This window comes from Myxine glutinosa, chromosome 10, assembly GCF_964187855.1.
Source record: "Myxine glutinosa chromosome 10, kmMyxGlut1.1, whole genome shotgun sequence".
In the NCBI taxonomy this organism is placed as follows: domain Eukaryota; kingdom Metazoa; phylum Chordata; class Myxini; order Myxiniformes; family Myxinidae; genus Myxine; species Myxine glutinosa.
In genome coordinates, this window is record NC_136270.1 from 2,303,247 (window position 1) to 2,324,641 (window position 21,395).

The 21,395-nt window shown below is 49.6% G+C and overlaps 1 protein-coding gene across 1 annotated transcript in view; it reads right to left on the bottom strand.

Moving 5' to 3' along the window:
* Window positions 1-276: 276 nt before the first annotated feature.
* The window catches only part of BMPER (BMP binding endothelial regulator), a 152,996-nt gene continuing 131,877 nt past the window's right edge, over window positions 277-21,395 (bottom strand). The window contains exons 12-15 of the mRNA XM_068127194.2: window positions 20,325-20,651; window positions 6,636-6,972; window positions 3,463-3,593; window positions 277-3,112 (exon numbers count right to left, since the gene is read on the bottom strand). Of these exons, the coding sequence (XP_067983295.1) occupies window positions 3,108-3,112; window positions 3,463-3,593; window positions 6,636-6,972; window positions 20,325-20,651 (800 nt within the window). The 3' untranslated portion in view covers window positions 277-3,107. The remainder of the gene's footprint in view (window positions 3,113-3,462; window positions 3,594-6,635; window positions 6,973-20,324; window positions 20,652-21,395) is intronic.

The window sequence follows — 21,395 nt, forward strand, 5'->3', positions numbered from 1 at the left end:
TTTCCTATTTTCCTAATCTGATACCTGGAATAATGTTTTCGACAACACATGTGCCCAACATTATATTTAAGAACAGATTGACTCCTTGCAAACACATTCGTTATAAATACTCAGCATAAATATGAGAATTTTCTTTTCCAGGCACAGATCGAGGGAATTAAAGTTGGGGAGGTGGGGGGAGGGGTTGGCGGCTGGAAGAATGAGCGTGGAGGTTGGAGGAGGTGAGAGAGCCGAAGTATGGTCCAAAATGTAAACAGCGATTGCCATGAAATATCATTCAAAATCCCATGTCAAATTTATTTACCATAAAGCACATGCACTACATCAGTAAAGAGTATAATTTTGTGATGGAGCAACAGTTTGTCCCAGAAATGAAGCACAAATAAGAAATGTAATCATTTTTGTTCTAGTCGCATGTGTTGACATTGTAACTCGTTTATGATTATTTCATACACAGAACCATAACAATACCAGAGTTAATATTAGTTCAATGTTTTATGATGAAGCACACACACACACACACACACACACACACACACACACACACACACACACACACACACACACACACACACACACACACACAACAAAAGACATGTGGTTAACCCTCTATATTGGATTGAGCTTTCTGTCCGAGAGTACAATTGCATCACTTCATTGTTCTGCTGTTCCATTCACCTTTATTATATTTCCAATTCACGAGATGGCAGGATAGCTTCGAGCTATGCAAACTCTCCTCTGAGCTGTCTAGCCTGGCCTGGGTTGGAATGTCGACCCAGCTATGGACTATTACCCCGGTGTTTCGCATTGATGTGCCTCGCCATGCACGTCCCTCGGATGGATGTTAAATTGGGTGTCTGTCCATTGGGCTTTTGTTAAATTGAGTTGGTTGATGTTACAGGTCCCAGGGTGTCTTTCACAAAAAGTGGGTGAGTTATCGCCGGCATCCTGAACAAATTACAAATTCCTGTCTGCACTGTGGGTGGTAAGTGGTCCGCTCATCTGGGAGGTTCCTTGATGCCGGGTTACACGGCTTGCTATCTCGGTGTGTGCGTGCTGTCTGGGCATCAGCTTCTGTACTGTAAACAAATACACCAGGTAGTTCACATGGGAAACAAATTCCTGAATCCTCAGCTGCACAATGAGAGCGGGGTAGAATTGGGAAAGCAAGCTACTGTTACACAATGTTTGGGGTACATTTGTTTTGTTACCGGCTTTGTGGGTTTGTGTTACCTGTTATATCAAACAAAAATTGGCCTTGGGCTATACCAAAAAAGAAAATTGGCCTCGGGCTATACCCAAAAAAAATCGTGGCCTTGGGCTATACCCCCAAAAAATCGTGGCCTTGGGCTATACCAAAAAAAAATCGTGGCATTGGGCTATACCAAAAAAATATTGGCCTTGGGCTATACCCAAAAAAATCGTGGCCTTGGGCTATACCCCCAAAAAATCGTGGCCTTGGGCTATACCCCCAAAAAATCGTGGCCTTGGGCTATGCTGTGAATGGAATAAATGGTTACACAATTTTTTGTTTTTTTTGGTTCCTTGGGTTGGAGGGGTTATGCGTAAGTGATTACGTATCTATTTTCTAAAAAAGGGTTATCAGTTTTCCAGAAATAGAAAGGGGTTTGGGATTGGGAGAAAAGTTCCAAAATACCAATGGTCGATCTGTGCCCGAGCTTCGCCATTCGAGAATCAATATGTAGTTAAGGCTTTATTGAAAAATGTGAGCTCATGATTGTAGACTGCCTGACTTTTAGGTGTTTAAAAGTGAAACTATTGCACATAACTGTTTTCTGAAAGTAGAATAAAATTTCCATCAAACTAAAATGTAAATTTTTTTCATTGTAACTTTGGCTGCCTTGATGTATACAAGGGAGTACAGATGCACAAAAAGGCAATTTCACCCAGAAAGCCGACATCGCATCAGCAATCCGGTGCGTTGACTCTCTCGCCATGTATCCCTGGAGAACTTGAGGGATGAGAGTTTATATCAGGGGGAGAAGGAAGGATGGGAGGTAGAAAGGGGCAAGAGCAAACATAGGGACACACACACACACACACACACACACACACACACACACACACACACACACACACACACACACACACACACACACACCTGTATCCCCAGATTTGTTACATCAGTCATTTCATTTTTAAGATTACATACCGATTAAAAAACAACATAACGAGTGCGTATACATTTCACTTTGATACAGGAAGAGATTACAGAGAGTTTTAACGCGATGGGTTTGTGCAAATAGCAGTCAGAGGACACGAGTTTGGATCCTCCGCAAACACCATATTGAGATCCTACGAGCTGGGCACATGGACATCCACGCGGAAAGGTATCGAAGAGTGGTATACCCGACAATAACACTTCCGGGTGAGATAGCATGCGTTGTGGGAAGGAATCGAGTCTCCATTTAACGAAAGTTCGTGTTTGAGAAGTTCTCGAGGAGCAATTTTTAGGAGAAGTCGTTTTTCATCAAATGCTTCCGAAGATCTACAACGGAGGCAAAATTTCCTCAATTGCAATTTATGGGTTGAAATTGCATGCTGCATGTAGACCAAGTTGATAATTACGTTAAACGGTCATCTTGGACCCGTGAATTAACTACATTCCTTTACTCCTCCGGCGTCCCATAATGAAAAGGGAAATGAAACAAACATTGAAACCACTTTAGGAAAGATGGAAAACCTTGCAGGTCACCTTCGGCACCTGGATGATTCGTTTGGGGGATTTGAAACCGGGTAACTGGAGTGTTGCAAAGTTGGTTCCGTGTAACGGACAAAGTCGTCGGCAAAAAGTTCCCCAAGAAGTTGATCACGTGATGCGCACTTTGAAGATCCCTCCATTTGACGGAGAAGCAGAAGCCAACCTTGTAACAGCTCAGGTGTGAAGGTGATCACATCTCATGCACTCTTTTGTGCCTAGAAGACCGATGAGCTTGTTTGTTCTTTTTGAAGACCTTCCATGGACCGCATCACGATGGGGATGCGGTCACGAACAGCGATGAATTGTAGTGCTGGAAGGATTGCTTGAGATTGTCGAGTCGTCTTGATGAATTCGGTCTGCAGACCACACCTGGGCCTACACAGGATCACACTGAACGAATGCGTTGGGTCAGCGTCACATACATTCGACTATAAGTGAAGAAGAAGAAGAAACATTGGCGAATAATAATGCTAGTAATTCAAGAAAAATGGACGATATTGAGACAGTCACTATTGATAATCCCATTATCCTACAACATAATCCTACAACACAATTGGTACTCATTACCCATCCTCTTCCATTCCCATCAATTCTTTATCATCTTTTCCTTGTCTCCTGCTCCTTTTCATCCATTTCACATTGATACTTCTTCATCTATTGTCTATGCATCAGTGATTGTCAACTCACTCCGACTATGGAGTTTACAGATAGGTGGCATACCACTTCAAAAGGCTAGGTACCTCTGCAGTTGTGACTCCTGTTCCAGCGGATTCTCAGGCCCTCGTGCTCACATGCACGTGCGTACGCCAGGAAAGCCTCGCAGAAGCACCGTTTATGTGAAGGGCACTCGCACATGTCCATGATGCACGACCTGATGGGATAAAGGTGAAGAACCCAGCAAATAAAAAGTGCAACACTGACAATTGTTCACCTATGAAAACTGCGAGCAGGAATAAGAGGATGTTCCTCTTGATGCTTTTACAGACCAGAAAAACAGTCCTGAGCTCTACCCTTTCCAAACCCATCACTTATTTATTTGATCGCAACCTTTAAAAAACGTTTAGTTTATCTGTTCAGGTCGAAATGAGAATTGTTCCTTTGTGAGTTAAGATGCACCAGGAATCAGGACTGAAAGTGTCAAGTTTCCCATGTCAGGTTTTGAGTTGGGTCTAATGTCACTACGACTACTTCTAATTTAAATTACCAAATCCCCCAAATAATGTCACCTTCTTATGGAGTCGGCCTTGGGGTATGTTCGGCCCAAGTGTTTCACAAGCCGCCTTGGGTAGGAACGTGAGTCGGTGAGTTGAAGTGGTGGGTGGGTGAGTCGGTGAGTTGAAGTGGTGGGTGCGTGAGTCGGTGAGTTGAAGTAGTAGGTATGTGTGTCGGAGTGGTAGAAACGTGAGTCGGTGTGTCGGAGTGGTAGGTGTGTCGAGTGGTAGGTGTGTGAGTCGGTGTGTCAGAGTGGAAGAAACGTGAGTCGGTGTGTCGAGTGGTAGGTGTGTGAGTCGGTGTGTCGGAGTGGAAGAAACGTGAGTCGGTGTGTCGGAGTGGTAGGTGTGTGAGTCGGTGTGTCGGAGTGGTAGAAACGTGAGTCGGTGTGTCGGAGTGGTAGAAACGTGAGTCGGTGTGTCGGAGTGGTAGGTGTGTGTCGGAGTGGTAGGTGTGTGAGTCAGTGTGTCGGAGTGGTAGGTGTGTGAGTCGGTGTGTCGGAGTGGTAGGTGTGTGAGTCGGTGTGTCGGAGTGGTAGAAACGTGAGTCGGTGTGTCGGAATGGTAGAAAAAGTGAGTCGGTGTGTCGTAGTGGTAGAAACGTGAGTCGGTGTGTCGGAGTAGTAGGTGTGTGAGTCGGAGTGGTAGGTTGTTAGCTTGATTGTTGATTGAAGGTGATTCGGGCAGGATTTGTTTTTGTCCAGAGTGATGGTGATAAGTTGCCAACTCTTCAAAGAAGACTTTTCATTGTATTTAACGTCTACCTGCAACTAACGCCAGCAGACGGGACACCGATGGACTGCACACCTTATGTTGTAACGATCATGTCTGCGAAGCAACAATCTGACAGTTTGTAGTCGGTTTTGGAATCAAGCTCAGACAGCACATATTCATATATATGGGTAGTGGACAAAAAAAACTATACACACCATTGTAAGATCACTTAACGGGGTATTGGGCCACCACGTACGACCTGTATGTACCATGGAATGGAGTCCACCAGCATCTGGAATTCTTCTGGACGATGTCATCCTGCAAGACGTCCCTCCCAGCAGGAAAGAAATGCTGCATCATGGGGTGAAGATGATCACTCAGTACCATTAAGTAGCGATTGGTATTGATCTTGCCTCCTACGGGAATGGTGGCACCCAAACCATGCCAGGAAAATGTGCCCCACAACATTGCAGAACCCTTCGCTGTTAGAACCAAGTACTTGGGGGTTGTCGGGGTCTTAGGTTGGCGCCACACGTGCCCTCCTCCTTTTGTCAAGAACATGAAGAAGGATGATTCATCTGCAGGTGCTCACCTGCTTTGATTTGCACTCCAAATAATGCGCGGATATCACGACCCTGGAGTACGCACTTCCGGCCACTGTTGCCCTTTGCCGATTATGCCTTTTCCGAGGAGTTCCATGCCGACATCACCTTAGACACTGTTCCTCGTGAAACATCAGCAAGTCGAGCTCCGTCTGTCACTAAAGCTCCTGCCAAACTCGCCCCAACAATCACCTCTCTTTCAAAGTCACTGAGGTCTCCTCTTGCAGCCACGCTAGCCATAATTATAGGTAACCAGGCCTGTGCAGCAATTTTACACATGACCCTAAGGATGCTGGTATGTTATTTGCTTAATTAACACATGGGCCACAGCAGTGTGGAAGCCGTTGCTTTCAAGATACTTTGTGTCCCTCACTTACGCAGGCGTTTCATTTTTTTGTCCACCACCTGTATATATATATATATATATATATATATATATATATATATATATATACCACACTAGTGCATTTTAGGACATCTTCCATCAATATCCCAAACATACCCAAGTTGCTTCTTATTCTCAAGTTACATTTCCCATCCCTTCCTGATATTGCACTTCTATTCTGGTTTCCATTAATATAAAAACATTTTTACATTCATCCACATTGCAAAAGAACAAAAACATTTAATAACCGTTAAGATGTGTGAATCAAATGCTTGAGAATTTCCAAGTCTGTATCAATTGATGTCTCGGACCGGAAGGATGGATTGGGGGTATGTGCACTCCCCTCTGTGTGCTACCCTCTCACTGTGTTTCGAATCTCGACCCAGCTACAAGTTGTCACATTAGTGTTTCGTGGGCAGGGCGAGGTGTCGTGTTTGCCATCCCTTGGAAGGACGTTAAGCTCAATGACCCATCTGCCAGTAATGGTTGTTGGTGAGCATTAAAGGTCCCACGGTGTCAACGGTGCATTGAGTGGGTGAGATATCTACAAATTCCTGTCGCTCTCGGTCGAATGTCAGGCCTGACAAGCCAGTTCGTGAAAGCCTTGGGCCAAAAACGTTCCCCAGCTGACCCCACAACAAGGTGGGAATAATTGGGGCAATTTAAGTGGTAGTAGTAGTAGTAGGGGCTTGAGAGAATCCCATTGAATAGTATTTCCCAAAATTTCCATAATTGAAAATTTTACCTCCAGTTTTTCCTCTCCAACTTCACTTCGAAGAGATTCACTCAAGTCGAACTTTTAGAGTTTGATTCTCAATATCAAAAGTCCTCTCTCCCCTTCTCGAGTCTGGAAGCCATCAATGTTACATCCTTGGACAATCCTCAAGGTCATTTTTTTGGTGAACTTATCAATTTCGTTTCTCCTTCTCAAGCTCCCAAATGCTGTACAGACGTTCGTCACGGAATTCTCGCTGACTTCGACAATAGTGCTCCAGACGTACTTGTAATAGGGGATGATATCGATGACCTCGTGACACCTGCGGAAACCCCACGAGGTGAGTTTGCGGCACTCGCGCCTCGCGCGCCTCCGCTTTTTGCGAAAACCAGCGCACAGGTCGGGCAGGTGGGGCTGAACCCGATCGTCGCACACTTCGTTATCGTCGGCTCGCCACGACTCTGCGAATCCCTCGATGTCGCGTCCAAACGAGCCGTCCCGACCGAGGAACTCGTCCCGCCGGTGCCCGTTGTAATTGCCGCAGAGGCCGCAGAGGCGCCCACGGAGATAAGACTCGGCGGCGACCTCCACAAAGCCGTTGCCATCCCACGTGACCGTAATTCCTGCAAATGTGGACATGACACAGCCGGCGTGAGCGAAAACATTTCCACAACTAGAACGGTACTCAGTAGAGAGCATGCCTGCGCCTGGTTGGCCATATCACTCAATGGTGAATAATCACTTAAAAAATTATACTATCTGGATCCGGATCTTCATCAAAATTGAATTATATCTTCCTTATCACACACACAACCTGTCCACCAAGTTTCGCCTAAATCCGTCCACAACGTTTTGAGATATCCTGCCATGTATCGTTTTTGGCCCGATCTACCAATGCTGAAGAATCACTTAAGAAAATTAAATAATTCTCATATCCGAATCCATATTCAGATTTTCACCAAAATCGAATCGATTCTTCGATTCTTCGGAGGGTAAGTGGGGAAGGGGGAGGGGAAGGGGAGGCGGAAAGGGGAGGGGGTAGGGTGGAGGGGGAAGGGAGGGGGTAGGGTGGAGTGGGAAGGGAGGGGGAAGGGGAAGGGGGGGGAAGGGGAGGATGGAGGGGGGAGGGGAGGGGGGAGGGGAGGGTGGAGGGGGAGGGGGAGGGGAGGGGGGTTGGGGAATGGGGGGAAGGGGAGGATGGAGGGGGGAGGGAAGGATGGAGGGGGGGAGGGGAGGGAGAGGGGGGAGGGGAGGAAGGGGAGGGCCAGTCAACAATGACGTTGCAGTTCTCATGGTAGGAGAGCAGCACAACAATCGCGACATCGTCCTGCATCTTCGCGACAACAGCACAAAGCGGATTTTGGAGACTCACCGATCCTATGACGCCCTCCAGTACCGGCGTTGCCGGGCGGGGGAAGGGAGACCCGTACATTCTCAACCCGTACATTCGCCCTCTCGACTCAAGCTCACTCGGACAAAAGCCTCGCACAAATTACACCGTGAAGGCCCAATGGCCATGTCTATGCCACAAATCAAGTACATGAGCGAGTCTGGCGCACTGAATTGAAAATATATAGAACGCTCATACTCCGTGAAAAGTGTAGCCGCCGTGTCGCCATCTTGGTTAGCACGACTCGACCAACTCGCTTCGCGGATCTCGTTTGTTTTGAACGTGTCCCAGATTTTAAAAGCCAGACAACTGTTAAAATGCCATTTTGAGTGGCAATAAACTGCTCCAATCGGTTACGGAAGGGTTGTGGAAAGACGTTTTACAGCTGTTTCAAAGACGTTTAATTCATATCGCACAAAATCGACACAAAACACGATCACACAAAAGGTGAAAAAACGCAATCGCTTTTCGCTCTGAATTATGTGCAAACGCGTGACGGAAATCACCATCGCCCCGCATCGTGTGCCAACCAAGATGGCGCCCGGTAGCTGCATCTCCACCTATGTGGTGTGAATGGCAACGGTCATTGATTCGATATATTTTCCGTTCAATGGTCTGGCGGCGGGATGGAACATCGGGGGGAGGGGAGGAGGGGGGGAGGGGAGAAGAGGAGGGGAGGGGAAAAGAGGGGGGAGGAGAGAAGAGGGGGGAGGGGGAGGGGAGGGGGGAGGGGGAGGGGAGGAGAAGGGGGAGGGGAGGAGAAGGGGGGAGGGGAGGAGAGGGGGGAGGGGGAGGGTGATGGGGGAGGGGAGGGTGATGGGGAGGGGGAGGGAGAGGGGGAAGGGGGAGGAGGGGGAAGGGGAGGGGAGGGGGAGGGGGAGGGGAGAAGAGGGGGAGGGGAGAAGAGGGGGAGGGGAGAAGAGGGGGAGGGGGACAAGAGGGGGGAGGAGAGAAGAGGGGGAGGGGGGAGGAGAGAAGAGGGGGAGGGGGGAGGAGAGAAGAGGGGGAGGGGGGAGGTGGGAGGGCAGGAGAAGGGGGGAGGGGAGGAGAGGGGGAGTGGGAGGGTGATGAGGGAGGAGGGGGAAGGGGGGGTAGGGGGAAGGGGAAGGGGAGGGGGAGGGGGGAAGGGGAGGGGAGGGGAACGGGGGGAAGGGAGAAGAGGGGAGGGAGAAGAGGGGGGAGGAGAGAAGAGGGGGGAGGGGAGGCGAAGAGGGGGGGAGGAGAGAAGAGGGGGGAGGGGAGGAGAAGAGGGGGGGAGGGGAGAAGAGGGGGGAGGAGAGAAGAGGGGGGAGGGGAGGCGAAGAGGGGGGGAGGGGAAGAAGAGGGGGGGGGAAGTACCCGGCAGTGCCGGGCGGGGAAGAGGAGGGGAGGGGAACGGGGGGGAGGAGAGGGGGGAGGGGAGGAGAGGGGGGGGAAGTACCCGGCATTCCGTGTATAAACGTTAGAGAAGAGGGGGGGGAGGGGAGGGGGGGAGGAGGAGGGGAGGGGAGGGGAGGGGGGAGGGCGTGCGAATCGTTGAATCAGCACGCTGCTCTGCACCGATTCAGATTCCGTGTATAATATTCCTCGCTGAAAAAAAATATGGATCTAAAGATGAAAGAAAAAAAACCTATGTGATGTGAATGGCAATGTTCCTCACTGAAATGTGAAAAAAACGCAATCGCGCGGCAAGGAACATCACGTGATCGCTCTGAGCGATCGATTGCAACTCTGCGTCGTGTCTGTGGGCGTGGCCAACGTGGCCTCATGCTCCCAGGTGATTGGCTAACTCGAGCTCGAGAGAGCCATAATGCGCTACGTTATGACAAAAAATATGGATCTAAAGATGAAAGGGAAAAAAACCTATGTGGTGTGAATGCAATATTCCTCGCTGAAATGTGAAAAAAGGCAATTGCTTTTCGCTCTGAAATACGTGCGAACGCGTAACTGAGTTAATGGCGGCAAGGAACATCACGTGATCGCTCTGAGCGAATCAGCGCGCTGCTCTGCCATTCCGGTCATAATATGCCTCGCTGAAATGCGCTGAGGTAAAAATATGGTTTAAAAATATTGTTGCGGATATGAGATTGGCATCCATCCATATCCGCTTGTAAATATTCCCCTATTTCCTCCATACTTCCCAACTATCCCCAATCCCCCATTCCCTAGTCCATTTCCTGTAAACAACACTCTGTAGACCCGACCTCCCCCTATTTCCCCCATTAAATGTCGCATCCAGGTCCACCGCATCTCACGTAGACAACTATAGGACATCTTGCTAGTTATTCTTAGTCTATGTCAGTTAAGGACTCGTTTCCATTAATTCTGACTCTTCGTTGCACCAGAATGTGATTGTATGGCAACCGTTAGGAAGTTTAGGACCTCCCAATACCTCCCCGCAGCTCTTCCTCATGGTACAACAACAACAACAACAACAGCGGCGGCGGCGCGGGGAGTGTGCGTCCTCACTCCGGCTTGGTTGGTAGGCGGTGTTGAAAGGGCACCAAGCCTTTCCAACGAGCCGCCATCGAGCATGTGCTCGACGTGGTTACCACGTAGGGGCTCGCTGTCAGCTCCTCGTCAAGGGCGGAGCCCGGTAACCCCCCGCACCCAATAGAAGCGGCGGACCGATCCCATCTGGGGTGGAGCCAACGAGCCGAGGGCGTGTCACTCCCCGCTGAGCATGCGCAGGAAGAGGGAGGTGACGTGAGATGCGCGGAGAGCTGAAGGAGAAAGGACGCACCCTCCGAGCGCCGAGAGACCTCCCAAAGACTGAGCTGTATCCTGTCCCTGAGCCAAGGTGCACCTTGTGCTGTCGACTGCCTGTCCTTCCCTGCCATCAATCCCTGTGTAAGTCAGTCTTGTTCCGTTTGTCTGTGGTCTGTCTGGGATAGATAAGATTGTGTTTAAGTGCCTATCTCTTCTGTGCTTTACCTCATTACCTTGTAATCTACCCCTTTTCTCCCCCACCAATTATATCCTCCTCCGGAGGTCTTGAGAACTGTACCCCTTGTGTCGTTTCATTTATCCCAGTCATTGTGTCCTTTCCAAATCATTGATTTAGCATAGCGCGACTTGGTCAACGTCGGGTGGAATCGGGTGAGTTGGGGAAGAATCGGGGGAATTGTTAGGTCGCGGCAATACCACCGCTCGGTAAATAACATCTAATCCGCGATCCGTAACAACTGGTGTCGAGGAGTGAGATCGGACCCGAAGCGCGCTTAACGCGCTCAAAATTACAAGTAACCGAAATTTGTTTTGTTTTAAAATAAAAACCCGAATTTTGAAAGTCGCGCTATGGCGGATCAAGACGGCTGGGTTCTGGTAGAGGAGAGTGAGGCAGGGTCGATCCAGGACCAAATTGAGGGACATGAGGAGAGCGAAGCAGTGAGGGCGGCAGGTTCGCAAAATGGCGTCCTCGCGCACGAGGTTACGGGCGCGCAAAATGGCGCCTCGCACATGGCTACGGCGACCGCGCCCGCGACCGTAGCAGCGCCGTTGATGGATTCGAACCTTTTTTTCCTGCAAATGAGGGCCCTTATGGGACAAATGGGAGACCAAATTGGAGGTTTGAAAAACAGTATAGAGGCTCAGAGTGAGCAAATGGGGGTAATGGGGTCCAATAGCGAGAAATTGAGGGAGGACATGGGGGCCCAGATCGGAGGGTTAGGGAGTAGAATAGAGGGATTAGACAATAGATTAGGGGAAATACAGGAGGGGTTAACGGGGGTGGAAAATAGAATGGCTGCCCAGGAGAATCAGATAGAGGGAGTGAAAAATGGGTTAGAGGGGTTAGAAAACAGTATGGAAGGCAAATTGAGGGACATGAGGGACCAAGCGGAAAGGGAAGTTAAACAAATGGGGCAGCAGATAGAGGGGGTCAGAATGGGGGTAGAAACTAAATTGGATGCTCACAGGGAGGAAATGGAGCAGATGAGGGTGGCATCTGGGCAGGAGATGCAGGTGATGGGAGAAGAGATCAGAAGAGGTGTGAGTGAGGAGGTCGGAGGAGTGCGCGAGGAGGTGAGGCACTGTAAGGAGCGCATGGAGAAGGAGGTGAGAAAGGGGACTGTAAAATTGCAAGGTGGTATAGAGAAGTTGACGCTGGAAGTGGAACAGCTGACGGAGGGACAAAAAGAACTAACAGAGCAGGTTCAAAGGAACACTGCGGTATTAGGAGGGTTAAAAGCGACACAAAACGACATAAAAAATGACTTGATAGCGACACAGAGGCAATGTCAGATGGTACGTGAGGGACTGACAACGAGGTTGGACGAGGTGACAGAGGTAATGGAGACGAAGGACCGGCAGGTGAGGACGCACATGGAAACGGTCAAGGTAGCCTTAGAGGACGAACTTGAGGAGACGCACCGGGAAATAAAAGAGGTGAAGCAGAAATTAGAAGAAGTGGAAGAAGGGGTGAGCGAAATTAAGAAGCGACGGAGAGAGGATAAGAAAGAGATAAAGGAGGAAGTAAAAGAATTGGTCCAAAGTCTGTGTTCGGATCGTGATGATGTGCTCATTAACCGGATGAGGGATTCGCAGGTGATGGAGGAGAAGCGAAGAGAAAGAGGACCCGGTGTAAGTGGTGACCAATATGGTCGTGCGTATGATGCGCCAGGTGATTTAATAAGCTTGGGGGTCGAGATGGACCCGGATGTTCGTGAGAGGCCAAGAGTGAGGGGTATGGCTGGTCCGGAGGGTATGGAACGAGGGTGCGAGCGAGAGGGTCCGGTGATGGGAGAGGTGCGAGGTGTGAGTGAGCAAGGTTGTGGTGGTATGGAATGGGTAGCGGGTTGCGGAAGTGTGACCCATGCATCGACACCAACAGGGGTAGTTTTTAGAGGGACAGGGGAGGCACGAGAGCCCCTTGGGGGTAATGTACTGTGGGGGCCCGGCCGGTTCGGCCCCGCGCTGACCCCGCAAGGGGCGACGCAAGGGGTCCGGCAGGCGGGCAACGACTCGCATACGAGGTGGTCCCACAAGGTCCCACTCGCGCCGTATGACGGCAAGAGTGATCTACGCGCGTACCTGGCGCAGTTTGACTGTGTGTGTAAGGGCAACGGTTGGGGTGAGGACGAAGGTGGAGTACACCTGGTGGCCGCATTGCGCGGCGCGGCGGCGGAGGTGCTGACGGCATTACCACCGGGTGCTCTCACCCTGCCAGCACTCCGCGACGCCCTAATTAATCGATTCGGCATTGAACAGCAGAGCGAGCTTGTTAAAGCTCAGCTCGCGCTGCGAAAACGCAAGCCCCAGGAAGCCATCGGGGAACTTGCCCACGACATTCGCCGCGCAGTGGGGATCGCACATGCTAGCATGGCAGCGGATTCCCGGGAAAGCCTGGCGCTGGACCATTTTATCCAGGCCCTCCCGGATATTGAGCTCCGGCAACAGCTCGCCATGTGGCTCCCGCAGAGTCTGAGCCAGGCGGCTGACGCTGCAGCCCGTTGGGAAGCAGCGAGGCCCCTGGCCCGGGGGAGCGAGCGTCACGCAATGGCGGTCCGCCAGGTGGGACCCCCGATGGAGGGCGGACCCCTTAGGGGGCCCGCCCCCGACGTGAGTCCTGACCTGGCGGGCATGGTCCGGAGGCTGGTGGACCAGCGCCTGGCGGAACCTGGACCATGGCAGGCGGCCCCGGAGGTGGCCCGCGGTGGACCACGAGCGGGTAATCCAATTCGGACCTTCAGGGGGGGAAATTTGGAATTCCGGAGACAAGCACCTTATCAGGTGAGGTGCTATACTTGCAACCGTCCTGGTCACCTGGCGCGGCACTGTCGAGCCACGCGCCGGGATGATCCCCGGCGGTTGAGGTCCTTAACTCCGCCCAGGGGGGAGCGGGTTAGCCGACCCCAGACACCCCCCCGCCAGACCCCGGGAAACTAGAAGGCCTTACACCGGCGAGCAGGCGCCCCCGTGGATTGCCTCGGCTTTAGATGCCGAGGCGGGACCCAGTACCTCTGAATAAGGGGGGCTTATTAGTGCCAGAGGACTGGGGGATTGATGAGCGATGGGCCCGGTGGGTAAGGGTGGCATCCCTGCCACCCTTCCCATGCTGGGGCAAATGCGCTATAGATTATGGGGTTGATGGCAGTGAAAACTAGCCCGGGTGGGTTAAGATATTGTGTGTAGGGATCTAGCGAAGATGACATTAGGTAACGTTAAGGTTTAGATAGTGACTGATACCTGTAGTGGGGACGTAGTAGCTTAGTGTTTGATAATGACGAGGGAGCGCAATAGTTTAAAGGGGCGACTGGGAAGCGCAAGTTTCAGAGGGGAGTAGTTAGATGAGATGATGCTGTGTGAGAACTGGATAGGTGTGTGGAGCAGTGTATGAGTAGTGAGTGTTGTGGATTAGCGCGAATGCGCTTGGGGGAGAGAAGGGTGCAGGCGGCACCAAGTATGAGAGCACAGGTGTGTGGAATATATGGAGCGGAGAATGAGTGGTGTGGAGAGAGTTGGAGTAAGTGGTACGGAGTGGTGTGCATGGTGCGAAGGTGTGGATGGGGGAAGAGTGGACCCCTTTCACGAGTACCCGGGGCGGGTAGTGTAAGTGTTAGGTAGAGGGTATAGGTAAATTGTGGTTGGATATTGGCATTTGTGGTGCGGTTGCAGAATGGTATTGTGGATGGGTGCATTAGTGTTGTGGAAATGGCTGGGCGTGTAGCCTGTTAGTGTGTGTAGTTGGTTTGGGCACTCCACCACTGTGAGGATGTCTGCCAGGTGAGGCCGCAGGTGGGCTCTGGGAGCCGTTAGTGTCAGTGGGTGCCTGAGGATCCCGGGTGTGGATCGGGCAGCCCGTGCCAGAGAGGGCACTGAGGGGGTGAGAGTGCGAGAGGGCCTTCCCCAGTTAGTTAGGTTAGGGTGAGGAGCAGGTAAGCTCGGGTGGCAACTACAGTGGTGGAGGTGTGCAGGTGGGTAGACCTGCTGGGAGAGCTACACGTCACAGCCCAGAAATTGTGCGAGGGCACCGGGAGATGAATCGGGGGAGTGAGACCCCAAATTGAGAAGCACCACATTTTGGGCAATGGGAATTGGTTTTTAGAACCCATAGTGTAAGTTGGCCAATGGATTGGCAGGGAAAGACCCCGGGTAATGTAAAGTTGTTAAAGTCATTTAGGAAATAGTTAGGATTGATGAACCTGTCGCACCATACGCAGCCACTTACCTGAGGTGGTGATGATGACTCCACACCTGTGTTCCTTTGTTCTGTGTTGCAGGAAATGAGAATTGCCGTGTGGATTTGTGAGATGCATCACGACGTGGATGAGACATTGGGGTGATTCCATCTCTCCCTCCTTAGGAGGGACTGATGATGAATTGGTGATGGCAAATTTTGATGAGAGTTGGAAATGGCAAATTTGATTGGTTAGGAGGGAGAGAAGACGAATTTGGTTTATGGGAGGAACGGGGAAGACAGTAGGGACGTTTGTTGATGTGTAAAGTAGATGTTTATGGGTAGTGTTGTGTTTTGTGGATATAGTAAGGGGTAAGGGAGGGGCAATGTAGGTTACCTGGTGGGGGGGGGGGGGGGGCATACGGTAGGAACGTACCTGTCTCACCTGGTTCCCATGTGCCCCTAGTGTGCATTACCTAATATTGCGTGCACTTTTGCGCCCTTACCACCTTACTCACTTGTTTTCCTTTGTCTCCCACCTCCGAGGATCTGGCTTTGGGGCAGAGAGAGAGGAGAGAGAGGTGCTGGCTCCGCAGTTGTGGGCCTGTACTTTCGCTGCTTGCTGCCTGGATCGATACACCATATGGACCGCAGTCTTTTGCGGGCAAGCACCACCCGTTGATGGACCTTTGGGTCAACGTGGCACCTATGCCATACAGGTGAACCACTTTTAGTTGGCCCCCCTGACGGCCACAATTCAGAAATGGACGCGGTTGGCGCCTTTCTTTATTTCTAAAGAAGCCAGAAGGCCAAGTGCACTCCATGAAGGCAAGACCAGCGGCAGAACATCGGCCGGCTGCGACACCACCGGTGACCATGGACACTTGATTGTGCCTTTTTTTTGTATTGAACACTTTATTGGTGCACCGGATGGTGCTGACTGTACATAATGGGGTGGTGCTTTTGGTGCTTGGACGGGGTGCTCTGCACATTATTAAAGGCCGTAGGTCCACAGGGCACTCGTGGGTTGGTGTATCGATGCTGGCATGCGTGCTCTCTCTCTATGCATAACATCTGCATGTGTTCCTCAAAGAACAGGTCCTGGATCGTAGTGTAAATATCAGTCTTGTGTAAATAATGCTCCCTACCGGCTGTATGTTTAGTTTGAGGATGCTTTCCGCGATTCGGTTATCCTGTGGGTGTTTCTGTGAGGAGAAGGGTGCAACGTCGCAGGGGGACATATTTACTCATTTGTGAACATCTGTAAAACTGTCGCACTCAGGGTTGAGTTAATAGTAGAAGGGAACTACATCTGAGTGCCACACTAAAGTAAGTAAAAATTTATCGGGTCGGGACGCCCCGAGGTAGAGAAGGGTGCAATGTTGCGGATATGAGATTGGCATCCATCCATATCCGCTTGTAAATATTCCCCTATTTCCTCCATACTTCCCAACTATCCCCAATCCCCCATTCCCTAGTCCCATTTCCTGTAAACAACACTCTGTAGACCCGACCTCCCCCTATTTCCCCCATTAAATGTCGCATCCAGGTCCACCGCATCTCACGTAGACAACTATAGGACATCTTGCTAGTTATTCTTAGTCTATGTCAGTTAAGGACTCGTTTCCATTAATTCTGACTCTTCGTTGCACCAGAATGTGATTGTATGGCACCGTTAGGAAGTTTATGACCTCCCAATACCTCCCCGCAGCTCTTCCTCATGGTACAACAACAACAACAACAACAACAGCGGCGGCGGCGCGGGGAGTGTGCGTCCTCACTCCGGCTTGGTTGGTAGGCGGTGTTGAAAGGGCACCAAGCCTTTCCAACGAGCCGCCATCGAGCATGTGCTCGACGGGGTTACCACGTTGGGGCTCGCTGTCAGCTCCTCGTCAAGGGCGGAGCCCGGTAACCCCCCGCACCCAATAGAAGCGGCGGACCGATCCCATCTGGGGCGGAGCCAATGAGCCGAGGGCGTGTCACTCCCCGCTGAGCATGCGCAGGAAGAGGGAGGTGACGTGAGATGCGCGGAGAGCTGAAGGAGAAAGGACGCACCCTCCGAGCGCCGAGAGACCTCCCAAAGACTGAGCTGTATCCTGTCCCTGAGCCAAGGTGCACCTTGTGCTATCGACTGCCTGTCCTTCCCTGCCATCAATCCCTGTGTAAGTCAGTCTTGTTCCGTTTGTCTGTGGTCTGTCTGGGATAGATAAGATTGTGTTTAAGTGCCTATCTCTTCTGTGCTTTACCTCATTACCTTGTAATCTACCCCTTTTCTCCCCCACCAATTATATCCTCCTCCGGAGGTCTTGAGAACTGTACCCCTTGTGTCGTTTCATTTATCCCAGTCATTGTGTCCTTTCCAAATCATTGATTTAGCATTTAGCGTTGACCATTCCCTCATAGTTTGACCTCTGGTGACCTCATTAGTGACCTCATTTGCATATAACATATATCATTGTAAAGAGTGTCCCAGGACAAACATTTTGAGGGGTCATATGCAACCATAGGATGACGAGGTAGAAAGTTATGGCCATTTGAATTTCGCCTACCCCTAATTTTCGGAAATCACTGACACAGGGGGGGGGTAACATCAAAATATGCGTGGGAGGTACCTTGGGAATGAGTTTTTTTTCTGTTAACATGGTTTTTCCTAACCCCTAGGGTGGGGGGTACATGGACATACCCGGGAAGTTAAGTTGTGGGGGGGGTGCATGTAAACCCTACTCAGCCCACAGACTAAAGAAAGGTTCATTCATATCGTAACATAAAGGAAGATGATTTGTAATACCGGTTACCACCAAAGGTGGTGCTATTTCTGCCACGTGTCAATTTTGGAGTTTCGGTGACATCCACGTTTGCTCCATTAGTAAGACTAGTGGGGTCACCCGTGGGAATCCCGGGACAATAACATTAGGCGGGAGCCCAAACCTGAAAATGCTGGAGACCAAAGCTGAAATTGGAAAAACAATATAGCCTATTTTACTCCGGGGGGATTACCCACCCAAAATTTCGTTGCGATCGGTTGAGCCGTTTTTGCGGTACCTGCGAACGGACGGGCAGACGGACAGACATTTGGTGAATTACAGTAACATTTGTAAGATCATTCTTGTACGAAAATACTTCAGACAAGCAATAGACAAGGAACAACGAGGAATGCCAGTCTCAGAGGGTGACTTTACTGCATTATAGTGCTCGCCTCACATGGCAAATGTGACCAGTACTACACCAGTGGAGATGGGTTGGGAACTACTGAATCATCGCTTATATAGTCCAGGTGTAGCTGCTTCTGATTTTCATTTCTTTGGACCACTCGAAAAATATTTTAGGGGCCTCAAGTTTATAAACGGTGAAGTCTTCAAAGGACTTCTCGAAATGGCTCGGTGCCCCCGCCCAAGGATTTATACACAGGCGACATCAAGGCACTACCCAGCTAACACAACACCGTTGGGCCAACGTTGGCATTGGTCAATTGGTCACAAGCGCATTGTTGACGTCGGGATAACGTTACCAATTGGTTGTAACCGCGACGTCTTTTTTTCCAACGTTGGCCTGACGTTGTCCATTGTTTGCAATTTCGACGTCTATTTTCGAACGTTGGCCCGACGTTGTCCATTGGTTGCAATTCCGACGTCTATTTTCGAACGTTGGCCCGACGTTGTCCATTGGTTGCAATTGCAACGTCTATTTTCCAACGTTGGCCTGAAGTTGCCCTTTGGTTGCAACTGCAACGTCTATTTTCCAACGTTGGCCTGACATTGTCCATTGGTTACAATTGCAACGTCTATTTTCCAACGTTGGCCTGACGTTGTCCATTGGTTACAATTGCAACGTCTATTTTCCAACGTTGGCCTGACGTTGTCCATTGCTTGCAATTGCGACGTCTATTTTCGAACGTTTGGCCGACGTTGTCCATTGGTTGCAATTCCGACGTCTATTTTCCAACGTTGGCCCATCGTTGTCCATTGGTTGCAATTGCAACGTCTATTTTCCAACGTTGGCCTGACGTTGTCCATTGGTTGCAATTCCGACGTCTATTTTCCAACGTTGGCCCATCGTTGTCCATTGTTTGCAATTGCGACGTCTATTTTCCAACGTTGGCCCGACGTTGTCCATTGGTTACAATTGCAACGTCTATTTTCCAACGTTGGCCTGACGTTGTCCATTGCTTGCAATTGCAGTCTATTTTCGAACGTTTGGCCGACGTTGTCCATTGGTTGCAATTCCGACGTCTATTTTCCAACGTTGGCCCGACGTTGTCCATTGGTTACAATTGCAACGTCTATTTTCCAACGTTGGCCTGACGTTGTCCATTGCTTGCAATTGCAGTCTATTTTCGAACGTTTGGCCGACGTTGTCCATTGGTTGCAATTCCGACGTCTATTTTCCAACGTTGGCCCATCGTTGTCCATTGGTTGCAATTGCAACGTCTATTTTCCAACGTTGGCCTGACGTTGTCCATTGGTTGCAATTCCGACGTCTATTTTCCAACGTTGGCCTGACGTTGTCCATTGCTTGCAATTGCAACGTCTATTTTCGAACGTTTGGCCGACGTTGTCCATTGGTTGCAATTCCGACGTCTATTTTCCAACGTTGGCCCATCGTTGTCCATTGGTTGCAATTGCAACGTCTATTTTCCAACGTTGGCCTGACGTTGTCCATTGGTTGCAATTCCGACGTCTATTTTCCAACGTTGGCCCATCGTTGTCCATTGGTTGCAATTGCAACGTCTATTTTCCAACGTTGGCCTGACGTTGTCCATTGGTTGCAATTGCGACGTCTATTTTCCAACGTCGGCCTAACGTTGCCTCTTGGTTGCAATTGCGACGTCTATTTTCCAACGTTCGCTCAAAGTTGTGTATTGGTTGTGAAGGCGAATCCAAACCGAATTCGTTTATTGGTTTAGGTTTGCCTGGATAGTCGAAAACGACCAAAGAATGTAATTGAAGACCATAGAATTATAACCAGGCTGTCACATTTTAGCCATTTCGAGAAAAACGTGAAAAATATTTTGAAAAAGGTGAAAAACGTGAAAAACGGGGAAAATAAAATAAAATGTAACTTAGCCTGGTTATAATTCTATGGTCTTCAATTATTTAATGAGCATTTTTGTGTTGGCTGGGTACCACATGTATGGGACACTTTTGTTCATGCAGTCATGGAATAACGTGGAAAAATAGGTGAAGTTTCATCAACCTCCATCTACCTTCTATTTTTAGAGACTACGGAGAGAGTTCTTTCATTACCCTTCACACAGTTGAAAAAAACCAGGTGTTTGCTCAATGGAGTGACCACAAAATTGTCATTTTCAAAACTTACGTAACAACAGGACTCCATTCGTTCATGAAAGTTCCGTTATGAGCAATGTGACCCGTTTAGGGTTCATGGTGAAAAACAACAAGCTTTATGCAGGAATTAGGGAAAGTTTGGGAGGAAACAAAATGAAGGAAGAGCAACAATTTTGGGACCATAAACAAATAACTGTTGCTCACCGAATGTTGTGTGGACTGTAACGAGGTTGCCGGTGGTGTTCACAGCAAATGTGGGGGTTTCATAGAAAGGTGGTGCTTTGGTTCTGTTCACCAGTACCCTCAGGTGCGGTAGGAGCTTCACGGTGGAAAACCCCAGGTGCATTTCGACCGCCTTGGTCCAGGAAAAGAAGCGCGTGTTGCGTCCTTCGTTCTGAACCAGCACGTGGAAGAGCTCGGCAGGTGAGCAGTCGCGGGTAAGTGTGTAACGACACGTCCCCTGGAAGTTGAAGGCTTTGCCATCAAAGGTGCGGTAATGTGGGTCCCCAAACACGGTGCACGTGGCAGGTCCTGTAGGTGGTGGACAGGGATTGTGTTCACTTTGGTAACTTGTTTATTTGAACACTTGTTCTTTATCGCTATTGCTCACATCAGTTAGACTCCTTGCCTATTTTCTTCTTTGATAGCAACAATTGTTTCCCATGTTCTTCTAGGGTTGGTCGGGGGAAGCTTGGCCCAAGTCTTTCAAGAACCGGCTGGCCAGATCTGACATTTGTCAAAGGTTAGGGCAGGAATTTGTAATTTGGTCATTGTGCCGGCAATTGCGGTACTACTCTTGGCCAAGGCCAACGTGGGATATTTAACATCCACCAACCAATGCTGGCAGACAGAACGCGTTTAACGTCCATCCAAGGGACGGCACACACATACAGTGCCTTCAGAAAGTATTCACACCCCTTTGTTTTTATTCACATTTTGTTGTGTTACAACCTCAAATTTGAATTGGTTTAAATTGAAAATTTTTTGTCACTGATTGACACGTAATATCCCATAATGTCAAAGTGGACTTTTTAAAAAGAATTTTTTTTACAAAATAATTAAAAGTGAAAATCTAAAATGTCTTGAATGAATAAGTATTCAACCCCTTTGCTATGACACTCCAAATTGACCTCAGGTGCATTCAATTTCCTTTGATCATCCTTGAGATGTCTCTACAACTTGAGTGGAGTCCACCTGTGGCCAATTCAATTGATTGGACACGATTTAGAAAGAAATACACCTTTCTATAAGGTCCCACAGTTGGTAGTGCATGTG